Raw genomic sequence first — 20,822 nt, 5'->3', positions numbered from 1 at the left:
AATATTTAAAGAATAATAATTTAGAGAGTCGAAACTCACAGTCAGTTTTGTTTTATATAAAAGTTTTTCAAAGCCAGTCTTAATACTTAGGATGTAAAGAAAAACTAGAGTCTACACTGTCTAGAACAGTGTTTTTTAAATGGTGGGCTCGTCACAAGGGGAGGGGGCATAGACAATTTTTCGAGGGGGTGTGAAGCTAATTGAAAATAAAAATGTTTGTTAGATTTGTTTTCGCCCGCCTTATTTTGGATATTTACATTTCAAAACTTTCCATCCATGTATTTTCAACAAGTTTTTTGGATAGGATAGGATTTACATGTTTATCCCGGGTGAGAGGAAAGCCGACAAGACGGCTTAACCATATGGCAAACTACGGCCTCTCGTCCAGTTATCAGTCCATGTCGAGTATGGGATTAGTTTTAGTTATTTGTTTTTCGGAAGCATGGACTTGATGGTAGAGGAAGCCGTAACCGACCAGCGGTTACGTGAACCACCCTACTAAGGCGAGGAGTCCAGTAATCCTCTCGCACATAACTACCCCGCATGGGATTCGAACCTGCGAACCCACGCAGGGTAATCAGAGATGCGGTGGCAAGCGTATTCCTAACGCTTAGCACAATGAGCCACACCGCCGCGCCAACATACTTTCGCCTTACTGTCTGTTATTTGTAGCTTGTTATTTGCTACCGTAGTTATTTTCGAGGTGGGTGAAAGACTTGACAAATGCTAAAAAAGGGGGCGCGAATTACAAAGTTTGAAAACTGGTCTAGAACCAATAGATAGCTGGAGGAGAATCCCACCAAACAGAAAGTTTTTGAAAAAGATTTATAGCATAAAAATTTTGCGAGATAGAAAAACCTCCATCATAAATTCAAATATATTTTTCATAATAAATTTATTATCAATATTTAATATGAATTTGAATCTAGTTTTTTCTAGTAACCCAATAATTAACAACATGGGACAAAGAGTAATTGTCCGATTATTCTGATTATTTTTAACCTCTAGTCAAAAATCTACACGATGGTAAGAAAGAAGATCCGAGAGAAACGGAAATATGTTCCAATACCAACGCAGTGTGTAGTCATATATGCGGTTTCTTTAACAAGAAGCGCCCAACCTCCAGTCAGTGCAGAGTAAGTTATCAGGGGAGAAACTTTTACGACTGAGCAAGAGTTGAGACGGAAAAGTCAAATTTGACATAATTATCACAATTTTTCTATTAAATGGCCAACCTTGCTTCAATCAAACTTTTCCTTTGCTGAGTTTGTTCTCTCAACTCCTCCCATTGATTGCGAACAAGTACTGCTCGTTGGCGCAAGAGGGCAATATCTGCCCGAGAGATGTCGCTGCATAATTCTTCCACACTGACCTCTAAAGCCCTGAAAGAACAAAAAAGAAATGTCACAGTTTTGAAAGATATGATTTTTTTAATATTCAATATCGTTTATAGGATTTGAAATTATTGATGTACATGCCAAGAATGAATATAAAACAATCAGTTATAGTTTTCTAGTCGAACCAAGCCTTTTTATCAAAATCAAGTCAGAGCTCCGGTAATGGCACTTACCTTAGCTTATCACCAGTCATATCAAACATAATCTCTCGGTCTCTGCATTTTATCATAGCTGAATGTATTTCATCATGATCAACAGAGTCAGATTGTGCCAGAACCTTCTTTGTATCTCGAAGCCATCCCAACATCTCTGTGATTTTGTGTTCACAGTCGTTCCAGCGACAGAGTAGTGACTGCAGGTCTCGCCTGAGATAGATAGATTGTTCAATGGTTACTCTAACAATATTTCGTGTAATATATAGTTCATGTAATTTATAGTTCAGGTCTGGAATTATTTTATGTCCAGCTATTACCGAACTAGGTCAAATATGGCCACATGATTAAACCATTATAAATGTGAAAATATTATCTTTTATTTGCTATTTCTTTTGTTCATTTAGAGCAGGGGTTCTCAACCTTTTCTCTGTTAAGTATCCCCCGAGTCACGAAACAATCAACGGGAACCCCCAGTAATCAGCCACCAAACTAAATTGTGATTTATTGACTAACAATTTGCTACAACGACTGCCAATCCGTGCATTTCACATTGTTGCGTCACAATCGCAACAACGCAAGATCAGGGAAAATGTACGCTGAGTTTCAATAGGCACTTATTTTTCTCTTGTATTTATTTCTTTGTTAAAGGATATTAAAAAAAGCAACACACGAAAACTCGACTGTCATTCAAGTACCCCTGAAATTCTTTTCGTGAACCCCTGGGGGTTCGCGCACCCCAGGTTGAGAACCCCTGATTCAGAGAGTTGAAAGTTTCAAATTAATACCAAAAACTTCAAATTTCAAATTCATATGAATGAACTTGTATTCAGCAACTTTCTGGAATTATTTTATGTCCAGCTATTACCGAACTCTGTCAAATATGGTCACATGATTAAACCATTATAAATGTGAATATATTATCTTATATTTGCTATTTGTTTTGTTCATTTAGAGGTTTGCCAATCATATAGCATTTATATGAATGAACTTGTATTCAGCAAACCCCTCGCACTGTCAGAATTGGGAACTGTGAGCCATCTGTTGGTTAATCATAAAAAATTCAATATACTTGTGCATAACCAAATTTGAGGGAATTTTCAGTAGTTGATACAATATTAAACCAAATGGGATACCGGCATTGAAAACTTTTTATTTAATTTGACTGGTACGCCTCGCTGCATACTAACACAAATGCATTACCCCAGAAATACAACAGTGTGCACCATGATTCTTAAATTAAATAGAATAATGATTTTTATTCTTGCTACAGCATCCTTGCATTAAATGCATTCGTATTCACTAGCTCGAAGTCATAGAGCACAGAAAGGTAGCTACCCCGCATATCCCTAACTATCAGCTTATTATTACTATTATGAATGAAAGCTTACTTTTTCTGTTGAATGGTTTTATTGATTGCTAGCCAGTCATTATGTAGAGAAGAGAGCTCTTTCTTTAGATCAGTTGTGCTGAAGTCATGAGTAATTGGAACAACATCTTTGCCTGCTTCCAATGTAGAACTGCATTGAACTTCATTCAAAGAAGCTGATTTCTCCAGAGCCTGTGATAAACAAGTCAAGCATTATATTAAAAATATTACTTATTGTATCGTTTGGGGTTGTTTTCATGTTTATTTAGATGGAGAGAAAAATGATAAAGTAATTTAATTACATTACTAGGTATGAGCTTCTGGTTCAGAATAGACAGACTTGGATGAAGAAGGAGAGCAAAACTAACCCGAAGTGACATGAAACACTCAGAAATTTGACCCTAGTCATCCTCATAAGCAGACAAGTACTTGACATATGGTTCAGGTATATAGATACATATACTGAGAATGGCCGGCCAAATATAATAGTATGCTCGCTGGGGAGTAAGGTAACATTTTAGATAAAATGAACATCTTCAGCCCTTGAATTATTCATAAGAAAATAATACATAATCTGTCTTAAGTAATTAGGATACAATGACCCCATGGTCAAAAGGTCAAGCCTAACTAGTTAGTTGAAATAGTAGATTAAAACCTTGGTTAGAATATTTTCTCATGTTATGTGTAAAAATATTGTAGAGCTTTAGATATCCATAACTGATCATCCAGAGTCCTGCTCAGAGAGAAAGAATAAAAATCCCTTGAATAATCTCACATTTAATTTCTCTAAGTCGCTTTTCATTCCATGAACAGTTTGATGTATACGTTTCTCACAATCCAACTCTCGAATCTGTTTTTTTGCCGACTCCATCCACGAAACAAACCGATGTTTTTGTTGATTGTAGGAAACCCACAACTTAATTCCTTCATCTATTGTGAATTTTCTTTGTTGCATTCTCTTCATTACCATCTGCCATTGACTACTCAGTTCATCAAGTTTGGTTTTGAATTCACTTCTGAAATTAGAAATACCGGTAGATATAAATGCATTTCCTAATAAATATATTTATAAAAAAGGTTATATAATGCCCATTATAAAAATAGCGCTAGCTTTTGGAGGTATAATTCAATGGAGAACACACACATTTATACAGCACAAAATGAGAATAAAATAATTCGCTGCATCAACTGTTACTTATGAAAAAAGTTATTGCAATTATGATTTTCACCTTTCTTCATCAGATCCATTTTCTAATAATTTTTCTCCATCTGAGATGATTGCTTGAAGTATTAGTTGGCGTCCCATCATTTCGATAGTGAATAATTCAAGTGTTCTAAAAAAAGGATAAATGTTTTGAAGGTTTGTGAACGAATTTTATTTATATATACTTGAAATACATGGATGATATTGATATGGAATGATAAGGAATAAAGTAAATAGGAAATAAGTAATTGACTGGGTGATAATGACAATCGTTTCGGGTCATCAGCGTCTGTTACAACCTAATACAATTACAAAAATGTTTTGTAATTGCAGGTGCAATGTTTAAGTAAATCATTAACTTGTCAAGCATGGTCTATCAATAAATGTCATGATTATGTGATATGGGCACTATGTACACATTCTTACTATTGAGCAGTTTGAATTGAACTGCCTCAAGTCTCTCGCTAAATAATAGTTTTGGCGCCTATGACACCCCTTTTACGCACAGTTTAACAGCAGCTTCCGGTATCTCATTTTTGTTTCTCATTCTTGAGCTTAGAGCAAAGTCTCATTAAAAAACATCAAAACTTGAGTAATTTACTCCTGCTGTTGACTAAGATAAAGAAGCACTGGTCGGTTACTGCTTTATCCAGCATCAAGTCCATGCATCTAAAACAATAACTGGCTAACTAGTCCCATACCCAATATGGACTGGTAATCTGACATGAGCCTATGGTTTGCCTTATGCGGCTTCCCTCTACACTGAGATAATTATTCAAATCCTATTCGATCCTAAAATATTACCTTGACTGCTCCAATAATCCTTCATAAGTAGAAGCAACATCATTTGTCAGGCTGGATTCCATTTGTGCAATAAACAGCATCCATGATTCGCATTTCTCAGTGAAGTTGAGATGCCGTAAATGCAGAGACTGCAGATGTTGGAACCTTGAAAAATATTGAGTATGAAGATGAGTAGTTAGATGAAGGCTAATGCATGGTTCTAAGCTTTGAAAACACATTTGCCATTGCATTGCTCTACACCAGCGGTTTGCAACCGGGGTTACAGAGCTGTCAGAGGGGGACACGATGCCCATTCTTCCAAGTTTCTGTGCTTGAGGTTTTTTAACAGGGTGTTTACTTTTTAAGCATGAATATTTTAAACATTATGGGATTTTAAATCTAGCAATCAAAATAACACTATAAATTTCACTGAGATGATGTGTAGGGGGTATGAGTGCTGAAAGCCTCTGCAAGGGGGCCACAAGTCATAAAAGGTTGGGAATCATTGCTCTACACCTTCAATCTTATAAGAATATTAACTGTCACATTATTGCACTTACTGCATGCCAGTTACTGATTCCTTCGATAAAGGTGTTCAATGTTTTTGATTTATCATAAACATACAAGAAGCTTTCCTTCAAGCAAATTACTACAATATTACATATTCATGCTTATTAAAAAGAAAACAATAACAAATAGGTGGTAAACCAAACTAGACTGAGTCAGATACTGAAATTAATAATCAGCACAAAGTTCTATTTAAAGATCTTGTTGGTGGTGGATGTTAAATAAAATGTAATTGAGTGGATTTTCTACTTACATTTCAGCAGTTTTCTTTGATATTTCATTCCATCTTGCGTTGAGATGTTGCAGTTTGGTTACATGAACATCTTGCAAAGGTAGTTGATATCCAAGAGAGTTTAACTCATCAAGTAAGGTTGAATATGTCTTGAAGGCTTGGAGTTGAATCTTGAGTTCTTCCATACGAGACTAAAAAACAATTTAAGGATTGATTGGATTGGAGGTAGGAAAAACGACAAAACACAGATAAAAATATGACAAGTTACGGTCTAATCAAAGTCAGGTATGAAAGCAGCAAAGTAGCCAATCACTTTAAATGAACATAGTTATACAGGCACACATATTTATAATATAATGCATACTCAGCAGAAGAATTTGTTTTTATGGATTCCAAAATAATTATGAAAATGTTTTCATTCTTGATGGATAAAAAAGCTAACAACCCTGAGATCCAAAATTACTTTTCAGCATAACACTTTGTTTTTAAACTTGTGGCTGTGGAACATAACCCAAGCTTAAGTCGATTTTGTTTCTTTGAGGGATACCAAAATGTTTGTTGGTTTTTATATTTTTAAAAACACTTGCTTATGATACCAATTTAGCATTTGCTGGTTTAAAAAGTATGATAAAGATTAAGCACTCATTAGATCGATTTTCAGGAAGAAATTGCTGAGAAGGATTGCCAACTATTTAATTTTTGGTATGCTTGACCTCGTCATCCATGACCAACATTTAGTGACTGACATTTGTTTGCATGAAACTTCCTATGAAGTAAAAGGTGTTCAGTACACATCTTTTTGACTATTCAGTTTTCATGGAACTTTAATCAGGAAACTCACATAATTCAGTACATGATGCCTCAATTGCCCAACCAAAATACTAAAACAATCAAACCTGAATAACTTTTTCATCAATGGATGTGTCGTTCTGTTCTACAGCAGATTCAGCCTCATTCAACCAGGTTTCAAGAAATCCATATTTTTCTTTGAAATCCATAATCTTTGATTTTTCATTCTTCAAATGGTGAATTGTGTTTTGTAAATGATGATTTGTGTCTGTCAGTGCTTGTTCGATCCTAAAAGTATAAAAAGTTTCAATGTGAGTATGGGATTCCCATTTTAATCCTCAATTAAGTTCTAATTGTTGCCCTACTTCTACAAGGCACTCAACAACTCATTCTGGAATCTATATAAGTAATCACTTATTTAGTCATAAAGCAAATAGGATTTGAAGTGCAGATATATCATGTATAATGTATATCATGTACTACTTTAAACAGGCGGACAAAAAACTAGAATATCTAAGCTGCAATGTCGGAACTACTTGACCAGACACCTATACTAAATATATCGAATTTGGTAGGCAATTCTAAATTGAGAAGACTCTTTCTCACCTGCTTGTCAAGAGACTAGATTTCAAACAAATTTAAAACATCACACAGCAGAACTTGCAAAAAATTCACACAAACCTAGTATTTTGTCCATTGATATGAACAGCTGATGACGAAGTCATCAGTTGACCAATTTCATCACCAAATGTTGACAACTCTGCGATAGATGTTTCAAGCTCTGAGCAGCTGTGCAAAAGCTCCTGAATTAAAATCAATTGTAAAAGTTTTAGTAATAGAAAATTGGGTAATTAAGATAGAATAAGAAATTTCATATTTTTCTTGAAAAATGGAAATCCAATAAGAGATCACATAATGAAATATGAACTTAGTCCACTTATCAGTCTAAGCAGGCGATCTGAGTATTCATATTCAGATAGTTTGGCACTTCCATATAATGGACTCCTATAGCAGCAGAGTGTACAAATCAGAGATGGTCAGGGAGTTACCAAAACCGACCTCTGGTAATGAGAAGTCCACAGCCTCAGCAGGATTCGAAGTTGCTAACGTTTGACACTTAAGATTTTTCAGAGAAAATCAACGAATGATTATACAAACTCCGTACTTAAAATCATTAATTTGTAAAAAAATAGTCAAATTTTTCGTAATATAAAAATCTCAATTCAAACCTGAGCTTTCATTTCACATTGTTGAGGATCTTCCAGCATGGTTTGTGATGTCATAATAGAATCTGATTGTGATTTTACAGTGTACAACTTATTTTCAGCTTGTTGGTATTGGTTTTCATATTCTGACCAAACTTCTAAACTTTTCTTATATTTTGAAAAAAGTTCGTCAACAGATGCAGATAGCTCATTCCATCTGAAAATTGAAGAATAGTTAATTGAAACCAATGAACTACTGTCCACTCCTGATTAGAAAAATCGATTAATTTGCCAGTGGCAACTATTACAAAATTATTACAATGGTGTGGCTAATAGTTTTTTGTTTATTTTTTTATTATTTTTTGTTTACTATAAGTTTATCGTGTTTTTTTTACTAATTTCTCTGTGGTCGTGTGTGGGTGCGTGTGACCATGTGTGAAATGATTCAATAATTTTAGGTGTGTGAACATGCACCACTTTCTTCTTGGCAAAACCTTTCATCTCATATTCTGTAAATATAAAACCTTTTTGAACTTTATCTGAGATTTCGCTCTCCTGATTTCATAATCAGTTTTTATTTATCTGTTTTTATAAATCATTTTATTGTATGCCGATTACGGAGTCAAAATAAACTTATACTTGTACTAAAGCTGAGAAAGAAATCGAGTAATCTAAGATGTGTATGGGAAGCATATATAAGCTTCGATGACTAGGGATGGTACTAGGTTAATTATAGACATTATCATAGTATAGTACCGGTAGGTTATTTTTCTACAATAACAAATATACATTTTACAAGTACAGAATGTAAAGTGAGATATTAAAGGGCATTTGAGTGGAACCATGCGCGATCAAATTTAATGGTAATTATTACTAGTCTAAATTTGAGTTGGGTTGCGCGAGACTAACTTTCTATCTTTTCTCTATGCCTTTATGCTAGTGGATCCGTATGCGTATACTGCAAGGATACTAACATGACTATTCTATTCAATTAAAGAGTCCAGCTGCACACTAACACAAATGTATTTCTGTAACGTTTCGTCCGACCAGAGTCAGACTTCCTCAGACAAGCAGTTTACAACAATCGTTAAACGTTACAGAAATACATTTGTGTTAGTGTGCAGCTGGACTCTTTAATTGAATATAATACTGGTCTAACAGAAAAAAAAAAAATAGAACAATAAATGCTAAAATGTTATCATTAATAGATGTTGAGGTATTCTAAATATAACCATTGACCACCCTAACTCGCTATCTTTTCACAACACAAATTAAACTGGCAATCTGACAGTTAATGACTGACCCATTAACTTATATAATAAAATATAAAGGGAATAAATAGGAAAAATGCCATCAAAATTCATAGAGAGGTATGACTCAGTGAACATATTGCGTTGTACCTTGCATCCAATGAGTTGATTTTTCCTCTGACATCATCTGCTGTTATGACATCACAAATTGCAATGAGACTGCTTGATTCAACTTGAAATAGTTGTTGTTGAAGACTGTGTCGTCTGAGTTCATGTTGAAGTTCTGTGAAGAGGACATATATTACAGAATATATCATTAAAATGCATAATTGATACTAAAGGACTATCATGTGGGAACACACTCACATTTGTGTCCATAATGACAAGGCTTCTTATTGAAAACAGTTTTTTATTTACTTTTATCACAGAACATGTAACTGTCGCCCTATTAGGGCTTCTACACTATATCTGTCTATACACTTGGAAGCTGTTATTTCAATTTGACTTTGTGCGGTTTAGTACACATTTTCTTGAGTACCCCATAAGAAAAGATTTTATGCTATTGCTGAACTCCCAGTTATCGCTATAGTGGTTCACATAATTGTTGGTTGATTACAGCTTTGCCAGACTTATGTATCTGGAACTATTGTCTGGATAGCTATGCTAATACTTTGCCTGAAGGGTTGGAATATAATTAGGACATAGCATTGACTTTCCTCTCCCCCAGGATGAAATTCTTAATCCTGAGATAAATATGAGAAATCAAAATGAGAGACAACAAAAGTGATTACCTTCAAGCTTGGAAAGTTGTGCTGCGACGGCTTCCATAGATGCATGAGCTTTAGAGCATTGAAGTAATGAATGTTCTATGGAATCAAGTTGTTTGGTTGTGACATTCTCAACAGAATTGAATCTGAAATACAATAATGATGGCTTCATACCTTACAATCTATCTAATAAAGCTAATTAATGGCACATTTAGGAACAAGGAATTAGTTAGTTAGTTGTGTTTAACCCAGATTATTGGGGGCTAGTTCACCATCACTGTCAAGTACTTCTAGTTGTGGTGCCATATTTCATTTCTAGCCCCCACCTGACTATGCCATCTAAAAATTAGTTAATCACAATGTCACTGTGACGGAATAAGGCCTGTTAAAGTAGACGGATTGTCGTCCAAAACGCGCAGACGATCACCCGAAATCAAGAAAGCTTTTCTCTCGTTTTCTCGTCGTGACAATACTGATTATGAGAGAGATCGCTGGCGTTAGCGAGTTCGTTATCGTTGGCAGAGTTGCCATTTTTGGCAATCGTAGCTTTTCTTTAGCGAGCTCTATGACGTGATTGTGATGTCGTAGTGACGTAATTTTTGGATGACGTAGTTAGTTGGGGGTTAAGAATAACATATGCAAAAACGTCTGTGTCACGCCAACTAGAAGTACTTACAGCGTTTAGTGAACATGCGCGGATTATTGTACTCTAAAAGTACTTGGCCCAAGGTAATAAACAATTAAAAGTAAAAAGAGTAGTCAACATCGTAAGCTTATTAGAATAATATATATTAGCAATGAGTATAAAGTTTATCCAATTAATATCTACTTCTTTTAAATGAATTGAAATCACATCATCATTTTGTTATTTCATATTTTTTATATCTTTACATGTGTAACATCAACATAAAAAGCTTTACAGAATAAACATATCATGTTTCTCTCAAAAATAAGACCTAGTCGATAGCCCAAAAATTTTTTTTTGACGTAGCTGATAGCAAAAAATCTTACCTACTCGTTTTAAATGCTATGTTTGGCCGTTATTTTGAACAAAAATGAAATAAATGATAATGAAAATAAAACACTTCCCCCCAAAATAGGCCCTAGTTTTATTTTTAAGAAAACACGGTATGTTACATTTAGTATATTACTGACCTTTCCCAAACTTCCATAGCTTTTTTTAGATTTCTTTTCTGTTGATTGAGATGGTGTTCTAAAATCACCCATGTTTGATTGAGTCGAGCTAGATTTGAACTGCCGACCCCTGGCTCAGGTGATTCTGCTCTGAATTTGTTGTTCTTGGTTGCAACAAGATCTGAAAAAATGATTTGCATTATTTGTTAGAGATTAAGAGTTGAAATCTTGGAAACTTCCAGCCCTTCGGCCTCTTTCATTTTCAATTTTGTATTTATCATAAACAAAACATAATAATGCTTTCATCCATTTTCATTCATTAATTTAATTAATTCAGAGATGACTGAGTTATGTCAGATAATTTAGCCAAAGTAATAAGATGCAGAAACTCCTGCTTGTCTGGCACTTTGTTTATTGCAACAAATTTCAATCATACTCACAAGGTTTTCATAATACTGTAATAGCTAATTGACCCAATGTGTGAGACTAACTTGGTCCACATAAAGACACTAGGACACCCATTTTGAGCAAACTTTGTATAATACACATACGGGTGGCATACATTGGAATATAAAGAAGAAAAATATAAGTCATTTAGTAAAATTAATAAACACCTTTATAATCTTTTTCCAATCTTCTGATTTCTGAATATTTCTTTTTTAATTTTGGTTCCAAACCCTGGAGTTTCAACAGCGCTCTTTGAATTTGAGATTTATTACCGGGTTCTGAGTTTTGTTGACATGTCTAAAAATTAGTGTGAAATAAAATTCCCTAAATGCTCACAGAAAATTGAACACAATATAGAAAAATGCAAACTGCACGTATAGTAATAATGAAAATTATTATTTTAAATTAGGGCTTGTGAAGATTCTGATAAATGAATAATGGTTAACTTTGAATTTGGCCATGATACAATACTATTACAATACACAAGATAAACATAAGCATATGAATTAAGTAAAGTTGCCAGGACTTGAGATATTATATTTTTAAAATAAGATAAATTACCGCAGTCTTTAGTCGTCTCAAATTACAAAGATTGCAAATGTAATAAAAAAAAGTATCACCTCCAAATGATCATCAATCCAGTGTTGTATTTTATTTATTGCTTTTTCATGTTCTGTCCATTTCACTAATTCGGGTTCTAGTTGGCTTATACAGTTGTCAACCTGAGTTAAAATAAATTTGAATGATTGAAAAAGTAATTTGTGAGGTACTTTGTGACTGGTACCTAAAAAAATTCATTTTTGCTTTGTTTAACAATAAACACAAAAGGGAAATTAGAGATTTCTAATTTAAGTGGATTTGTATTGTACCTAAATAAGGATGTTGACAGATATGACGTAAATTCAATAATCATAAAGAGAACCGTGGCCAGGTTAGTATGGGAATTAATAATCATTTATTCATAACATATCGACAAACTTCCCCTTAAAAAATTTTTAAAAATGAAATTGAAAAAAAATATGTAATGCAACATAAAATAACCCAGACTATGATTTCTCACCCGAGCTTTCAGTATTTCCCATTCCATGTTCATATGTCCCAGTTTATCAGCAAATTCAACTTCACTTTGTCTTGGAGAAAATGGATCAGCAGATGCTGAAGATTTATTTATAAAATCGATAGTGACTTGTTTGACTCTGATCTCCATATGATAAGCCTGTGAACATAAAATTATCAGTGTTAAGTAGAAATCCTTATATCCCGGGTCAAGTCAAGTAATGGGCCATCTGAGTGTGGAGTCGCTCAGTTCAGTACGAGTCCAAGTCTTTTTATGTAGTGGTGCATCGTGCTAAGAATTAGGAATACACTCTCCAATGCACCTCTGATTACCCTGTGTTAAATACTGATGTGGGGATAGTTATGGGTGAGAGGATTGCTGGACTCTTCGCTGCCGTAGGGTGGTTCATGTAACAGCTGGTCGGCTACAGCAGGGCTACTCAACTGGCGGGCCGCGGTCCAAATCCAGACCTTTCGAGTATTTGATTCGGACCGTACTTAATTCTTTATTTTGGATCATTAGCCCCACTTTTGTAGTTCACTTCTATAAAATGACTTTTATAGTTTTGAATATATATGAAAAGAACTATAACACCATAATAAACAATCTTGATTAGCTAATAATCATTAGCCGGACGAGGAAGTGTGCGTTTAAGGATGCCGAAATATAATTTCTGTAAAGACCTAAATAATTTTAAAGTTTTGTATGTGGATCTTCAGTGAAAATAGTTGAGTAGCCTTGGGCTACAGCATCTTCCACCATCAAGTCCGTGCTTTCGAAAACAAATAACAGTTCAGTTAAACTAATCCCATTCCCAACATGGACTGGTAACTGGACGAAAGGTCGTGGTTCACCATGGAATTAAGTCGACTTATCGACCTTCCTTTGCCCTCAGGATACCAATTCAGGTTGACTATGGGTTTACCTAACCAATAAAGCAACTGATCGGGGTGATAAATAATCAATGGTGCAGTTCCCTGCACATAAATTCAATGATTCAAATTGACTGTGGTGTAATGGTTAGAGTAGTCTTCATACTTACTTTAATATCCAAATTATTACAAGTTAGAAAGTACCTTGTAGGATGCAAGATGGTCTTGTACAGCCTGTGAGCCAGTTGTTTCATAAGAATCTCTTTTCATTACATCTAGTGATGCATTTGTTTGTTCAACCCAGGAAACCATTTGTGAAATAGCTTGTTGAACTGGAAGCAGATTGACTTGAGCCTGAAAAAATATTAAATAGTTGAGTTGGGTAACCACAGAATTTGTAGAATTTGATAATTGTGCACACAACAATAGGAACCCCTTGCAAAAGTCTTGTCATGACTGATTGGAAGTTTAATACTATGACACATGCATATATTGTGTATTTAACAAAATTAAATGGTATCAAACTTTAACAGATGACTAAAGCATATGCAAGAAAGGTAAAATTATTGCTCCACATTTTCTTTTGGATGAATATAGAATATTTATATGCCCCCCTAGTATTGTATATATATATATCTTCAACATTTTTAAATGGCTTTTAACCTGAATCTGGACTGGAATCTTTCTATTTGATATCACCTACACAATTTTTACACCCTGGATAAGGTGGTGGGCATAATATTGAAACCAGAGATTTTTACCTCCGATGCCCGGTTCCATTACATTTGAACCCACGTACATTTGAACCCACAACAATTGCACCTGCATACTATTGCACATATGGATTTTTTTTTTGTTTAACGGATAATTTAACCCATACTAACCCTAACCCATGGGTTTTAGCACCCGCATATAGATTGAACCCGCGGATATACACATGGGTTCAAATGTACGGTCACCACGATGCCCACATGAGTTTCACGATTCAATCACGGCCATGTAATTTCTAAATATAACCATTTCACTAAGTAAATAGAATTAAATATTGATATCTAATAGCAATTAACCTTATGTAATCTTTCACTCAATTCAGGTAATGACTTCTCCATTTTCGCTGTTTCATTTTCAATGTCAGTCATTCTGTCTTTCATTTTATTCAAATTATTCCTTTTAAGTTGATGCAGTTTTTCCACCAATTTTCGAAGTTCATTTTCAGACATCTTTATTTTCTGAAATTCCTGAACTATTTTCTGGAATTCCTTGGCTCTGTAAAACATAAATGCAATTTTAGGAAGAAAAAAAAAGTGAATCACTCCCCATAAATAGGACAAATGATACAAGCAGTTTGGATGGCTCAACAAGAACTAGGGTTGGTAAAAATCTGGAAATCAGATTTGAATAATCTTTTTTTTTAAACGAGGTTGCTAGATATGATTTGAATTGAAACTAGCAAAAACTAATGACTATGTGAAAAATATATATAATTATATTCATACTCAACAACAAATGAATATGAAAAAACATTAAAAATATCTCCAATCACTATATAACAATAACTCTGTGATAAGATGAATCTGCTTATTGTATGCACTCTCGAAATCCACATTTAAATTCCACAAAGTGTAACCTTAAAACGTGCCCTCTTTTATGTAATACTTTATATTTTTTGAACAAAACAAGGCTCTGCATTACTTAAAATAGAATTATTGAATTATTTATAATATGAAATAAATAACCTCGAACCTAGTAGTTTGTTGGGAAGTTATAGTTAGCCCTATAGCTGGGCTTTCCTCTCCTCTCCAGTATCAATTAACCTTTTCTTATATTATTATCTGAACTATCAATCAACAATATTTTTGCAACAATTAATACAAAAATTAATTTATTATGAAAAATAAACGTAGCTTTATTCCTTTATTTATTCAAATGTACCTACACATGCATATTACCTATAAAGTTTTCAAATAGATTCATATAAAGTATCTGGATGAGAAAGCTATTTTTAGCCATGTTGTTTAGCCTATATTAGCAATGTCCCCATCCAGTTATAAAATAAAGTATTATTCCATCTTGAGCTCGATAACTTATTCCATGTCATTCTATACAAACATTCCTATTTAATAAAGCACTTCAGTACATCATTGCTTGGTAAGAGCTAATTAAACACTATAAATCTGGCAACTAATATCTCCGCAATATCAAATTGAAAATATCCAATGTCATGTATGTTTCATAGAAAAAACATGTACACTGAAGTCTCAGCTTGAACAATTATATTGAAATATTTATTCAAAGACACAAGCTGCATTACGTTTGGCCAGTCATGATCTGTACTTCAACCTAATTCATAAATAATTTTATGCAAAGCGCGGGGTTCTTGAATGTTGCCAGGAAACTAGTATGACAGAATAAATAGCGTTATTGTTACAAAGCAAATATGAAATTAATAGACAAGGTAAATCAAAATCAAGGGCCAAACTTGCTGTAAAGGTAATTTGACAATTTATTAACAGTTTAACTTTTGTCTGCAATTGAATACAATTTGTCTTCTAAGATGAAGCTATAATTAATGGCATATGAAAATCTCTAATTATCAGTAAATAGTTATTTATATCTAGAATCCATCTATGAACTATTATCATACAAATAGGAAAATGAGTCGAAAATTAATTATTGTCTTTTAGCAAATCTTTTCAGTTACTGAATAGTATGGAAGCTTGAGTGACATGAATAACATTTTAAAGATATATGACATTGTAGGATGTTTAATGTAACCACCGGTTAGTACGCCATTTAATCTACAACAGCAAAATCCTGGACTGACCAGAGCCCTACAATACAACCCATCCTACAATAATTCTTCAAAATCATCCATATTCCACTTAAATTAACAAATTACTGTTTATAGTACCTGTAGTAATACTGGAATTAGTAACAGAAGCTAATCAATACATCTGTAATTTTAGTCGAATTTCCTGATATTGGTCTATTTACTGAACAGGGCGGGCCATCGCATAGTCTCACAATTATGTAATATATTCTGATTTCTAACTAACTGTGAGTATTATAGTTACAATATTTATAACTTTAGCAGGAAGTTAAGGTTAAATTACTTATTCAACTAACGTTTGTATACAGAAGTCTTAGAGCATAAATTTATACAACCGTTTGGTAACAATTGCTACTTGTAGTTAATTATTATTTTTTTACAGCATCCCATGTGTAAATCCCATTGTCATGTGCAATTATGTCAAATTTTGGTACTAAAAAAGCTAAATTATGTATTAAAGGCTAATATTAATAAATGTCAAAAATTGTAAACTCTTATTATAAATGATAATTTTTAAAACTTCAATTCAAAATCAATTTGAACCCATTATCCCATTATTTTTAATTTTTTCACTCAGATGTACTAAATAATATTAAGAATTACTCTATCTCTCTGTAAATATCACATGGAATACCCTATGTATCAAATGACAGTCACTCATCAGAATAACCTTCTTAAATACACTCATTAAATCTGTATTGTACTTCCAATTATGTATCGAATAAAACTCATTTATTCCTAAATTTTGATTTTTCTACATCTTTCTAAACGAGGTTGCTAAAATCGGCTTAATTGAAAATAGCCAAAACTTATGACTATGTGAAAAATGATATATATTCATAATCACAATCAAAACAAATGAATATACAAATAAAAAACAGTAACATAATCTCTAATTAGTATATTATAATAACTCTGTGATAAGCTGAATCAACCTATTGCTTCTGCTTATTGTATACACTCTCTAAAACCCAAATTTAAATGCCACAATATGTAACCTCAAACCATGCCCTAGAGCAAAATAGTTACACATGGATCAATTTACTAACAAGTTTAAATGCCGGTTATGCCTCGTTTAAGGTATTTATGCTGACGACATGATAAATGACGTAACTATTGTCTGATTATTAGAAGATTATGTTGGATCAGCTTGTAAGGTTAAATATTCATATAGTAGTTTGTCTATAAGGAAGAAAGACGCATGTTATATATAGACAGACTATACTATACAGTGAACAAGGATGGATAATGGACATCTAAAGCCCTATAGATTATGTTGGATTAAGTTAAGTTTGTATGGTTATGTGTTCATAGTAGTTTACTTATAGAGCAGAAATATTGTTGTTATACCCAGAACTACTGTACTGTAAAAAGAATGATAGACATCTAGGGACAGGCGTCTTTATATTTTAGGAATTTTAAACATAATCAGGCTATAGATAATTCCTCTATAGCCCACATCTAATTATGTATGAATAATCCGGTATTTCTTGACCACACACTTAGAGATTATAAGGTTATGAGTTGAACACCCAATCAAGCTTGAGTAACAGACCAATGGGGGCTACCAATGAATATGTATATGAGAAGCACTGGAGCATAATCTGCATTAATACGGATTGTATAACGATTAAGCATAGATTAAAACTAAGCAATGCAAAAACATTTTTTTTAATCCATTCACTTCAGACCAATACCTTTTGATTTTCTGCTATTTATTTTGCTATTTAATGATATTATAATGATAAATTTGAGTCATTTAAAAAATTGACAGGATTTTAATTGCTCAAATTTCAACAGTAGGGACGTAATGTTTATTTGACATTGGGCATAATGTAATAAAGCAGTTATGGACTTTATGCATCGATGGAAGGATTTCATCAGGTTCAAACCCACTACCAAATAAACAACTGCTCTCTGCTCTATATACAAATAGAATAGACTATGACAATATATTTTTTTATAAAAGTTTATCTTTACTGTTCACTCCCATTTATAAAATTAATCAATTTGGCAGTGGCAATCATGATAAATTTATTAATATGGTGTGGCAAGTAATTTTTATTTATTTATTTTTCATTAACTACCAGTATGTAATTTTTCATGTTCCCTTTACTTAATAACTTCTATATGGTTGTGTGTGTGGGTGCGTGTGAGCGTGTGTGAAATATTTCAATTATTTTAGGTGAGTGAACACGTACCACATCTTCTTGGCAAAACCTTCCATCTTATATACATTCTGTACGTTTTAAACCTTATCTAAGGTTTTGTTCGCTCTCCTGATTTCATAATCAGTTTTTATTTATTTATTTTTACCATTCATTTTATTGTTTTGCTGATTATGGAGTCGAAATAAACTTATACTTATACTTATAATCATATACCAAACAGAGTTCTAGCTTTCGACCTGGAAAATGGTGGATTTTATCCAAATTTATATTTGGAAAACTACAGGAGATAAGATTAGTTTAATATACATATTCATGGGCCAACTTGGAGGAAAATTAAAATTGACAAAAAACATATCTTACTTTGTTTTCGCAGCTGTTTCACTCAAATCAGATGCTTCAATGTCCTGGACAATCTTTGCAGGTTTATCTGAGTTCTCTGTCAACCATGCATTGATGTTTGTTGATATAGTGTTGGATCTGCAGAATGAGGAATATGATTATTATAAACCCAGAGGAAGAAAACTTAATTAAGACTGAAAGATAGTGCAATAAGCCTAAAGTTAGCTATGCATAGGCCATTGGGCAGTTGATTATCAAGAAAACTAATAAGCATTCATTTAATTTTAAACTTAGCAATGATTCACTTACAATACTCAAAAATATTCAAAGCCTTAAAATTGATGAGAACGGACAATGAGCTTATCTAGCAATGACACATGATTACCACTTAATAATATGTATGATGGAAGATTAGACTATAACTTTCCCTTCCTAAGGATATGTAATTTTCTTTATGTAATCTGCTATTATCATTGTCGATAGCATTCATTAAAACTGTATTTCTATAAATTTATTCACCAATATCATTCACGAATACCAAAGTTTACAATTCATGATACATATAATTCAATATGAGAAAAAGTAAGGCAAAATATTTACTTTGGCAACATTTCTAGTATTGCTGTTAATCTTTCAAGTTCTTGATCAACCTTCGACCCCAGAAGGAGTAGCCTCTCAGAAGCCTCGTTAATGTTCGACTTCAAATCATCACATTTAATAATAAGGAAAATATTGTCAGCTTCATCTACAGCTTGGTGTATTTCTAAAATGAAGAAATATGTTTAGAAGAATCCTGGAAAGCAAATACTGAAGAAATTCTCTCATTTTCTAAGAAGAAAGGAAAATGGGACTGCTATATAATCTGGCACCATGGCTTCAGCCAATTACATGGTGACTAAAAAATAGTGCCCACGTCATTTGAAACATATTCTATTCTAGAGAGAACATAACATTGTGCAAAGGGTCATAGATTAATGAAACTTTTGGGTACAATCATACATAAACGAAAGTTCCAAGTGATCAATAAACTTTTTTTCCTATTTACTAGAAATGAGAAATTTACGAGTTCTTTTTTATGGCTCGCCTGGTATTTTTCTACCTTTGGTAAGAAGATTGCAAAAATCACTTAGCGGTGCGAGAAGTCCAGTAATCATGAAGGAAATATTCAAACCCTTAAAATTCCCATGGCTTGCCAAATTACTAAGAAATATTATCAATCAGCAAACCTGTCTCAAGTCCAGCCATTTTCTTCTGGATATTGCGCAGACATTCAACATCTTCTTTCAATTTAGGGATACTTTCCTCATTCGGTTCAATTGCCAAAAATTTACATTCCAGTTCTGTAACCGTACTTTGATGCTGTTGCAGCATGGAAGAGACTCTTTTCCAGTCCTAGCAATAAAAAATTTAGTTGTTTAATTGTGGTAAATAGTTGAAAAAACAAATTAGCTTAAAATGTGCAAACACAAATTTAGGCTTTGAACTTAATTTTAGGTTTATTTCTGTAATCTTTTTTTATTTTTCTATTAAATAGTTTAGCACTTCCCATAACCATTTTGCAGTTTAAAAAAACCTTCTCTAATAATAAGTTAACCATTAAAGAAATATATGTGATACTACAGCTGTAATATTCAAATTTCGTCACAGAGCAGTAATAGTTACCGCTGGACAAATATATATTGTGACAGGAACCATTTTTAAGATATATTCATTACCTTTGCAACTTTTCCAAGTTGTTGCTCTTTAGACACAGCTCTGTTTTCCAAAGTTGAATGCTTGGCCTTCAATTCTGTGAATGTCAGTTCATGAAGTTTCAGTACAATGGAGCTGAGTTTACTGGCTAACTCAACACACATGGATCTCTGCTTCTGAAGGCCGTCAAAGTATTCCTATAAAGCAATGTAATAGACATTTTTACTGATAAGAGCCTTGTGAATCTATGCTTTGGCTTGGCAGTTTACACATCATTGGTTTGTTAGCGGAATTTTCAAGAACAGAAGGTGTTCACTAACTCACTGTCTTCCATAACCATTCATTCACGAAATGATTAAACTGGTTTGCTATTCCAGACCAGACTTGGGCTAGAATTTAAGCCGTTTCATGAGAAAATGGTTTGTAATATGATTAATACTGTCTCTTCAGATCAGAGGTTCCAAACAGGTGGGTATTTCCTCACTTGTGGGATGAATTGAGGGGTAGCTGGTGGAGAATAAACAAACTTATAAAAATGGCACGCAGTGAACACAATAGATGAATA

At 33.4% G+C, this 20,822-nt stretch overlaps 1 protein-coding gene across 5 annotated transcripts in view; it reads right to left on the bottom strand.

Annotated features, from left to right (window-relative positions):
- The window catches only part of LOC120331537 (nesprin-1-like), a 140,667-nt gene that overhangs the window by 35,690 nt on the left and 84,155 nt on the right, over positions 1–20,822 (bottom strand). For all 5 annotated transcript variants that reach the window (XM_078113642.1, XM_078113638.1, XM_078113640.1 and 2 more), the window contains 22 exons: positions 20,281–20,454; positions 19,792–19,957; positions 19,166–19,328; positions 18,587–18,703; positions 14,293–14,491; positions 13,430–13,579; positions 12,357–12,512; positions 11,917–12,018; positions 11,464–11,593; positions 10,871–11,030; positions 9,740–9,861; positions 9,099–9,231; positions 7,723–7,915; positions 7,175–7,296; positions 6,601–6,781; positions 5,726–5,895; positions 4,927–5,070; positions 4,148–4,252; positions 3,694–3,934; positions 2,941–3,110; positions 1,571–1,762; positions 1,236–1,382 (listed from right to left, as the gene is read on the bottom strand). In XM_078113642.1, the coding sequence (XP_077969768.1) occupies positions 1,236–1,382; positions 1,571–1,762; positions 2,941–3,110; positions 3,694–3,934; positions 4,148–4,252; positions 4,927–5,070; positions 5,726–5,895; positions 6,601–6,781; positions 7,175–7,296; positions 7,723–7,915; positions 9,099–9,231; positions 9,740–9,861; positions 10,871–11,030; positions 11,464–11,593; positions 11,917–12,018; positions 12,357–12,512; positions 13,430–13,579; positions 14,293–14,491; positions 18,587–18,703; positions 19,166–19,328; positions 19,792–19,957; positions 20,281–20,454 (3,437 nt within the window). The remainder of the gene's footprint in view (positions 1–1,235; positions 1,383–1,570; positions 1,763–2,940; positions 3,111–3,693; positions 3,935–4,147; positions 4,253–4,926; positions 5,071–5,725; positions 5,896–6,600; positions 6,782–7,174; positions 7,297–7,722; positions 7,916–9,098; positions 9,232–9,739; positions 9,862–10,870; positions 11,031–11,463; positions 11,594–11,916; positions 12,019–12,356; positions 12,513–13,429; positions 13,580–14,292; positions 14,492–18,586; positions 18,704–19,165; positions 19,329–19,791; positions 19,958–20,280; positions 20,455–20,822) is intronic.

Source organism: Styela clava, chromosome 6, assembly GCF_964204865.1.
Source record: "Styela clava chromosome 6, kaStyClav1.hap1.2, whole genome shotgun sequence".
In the NCBI taxonomy this organism is placed as follows: domain Eukaryota; kingdom Metazoa; phylum Chordata; class Ascidiacea; order Stolidobranchia; family Styelidae; genus Styela; species Styela clava.
This window is presented reverse-complemented; position numbering and strand designations above follow the sequence as displayed.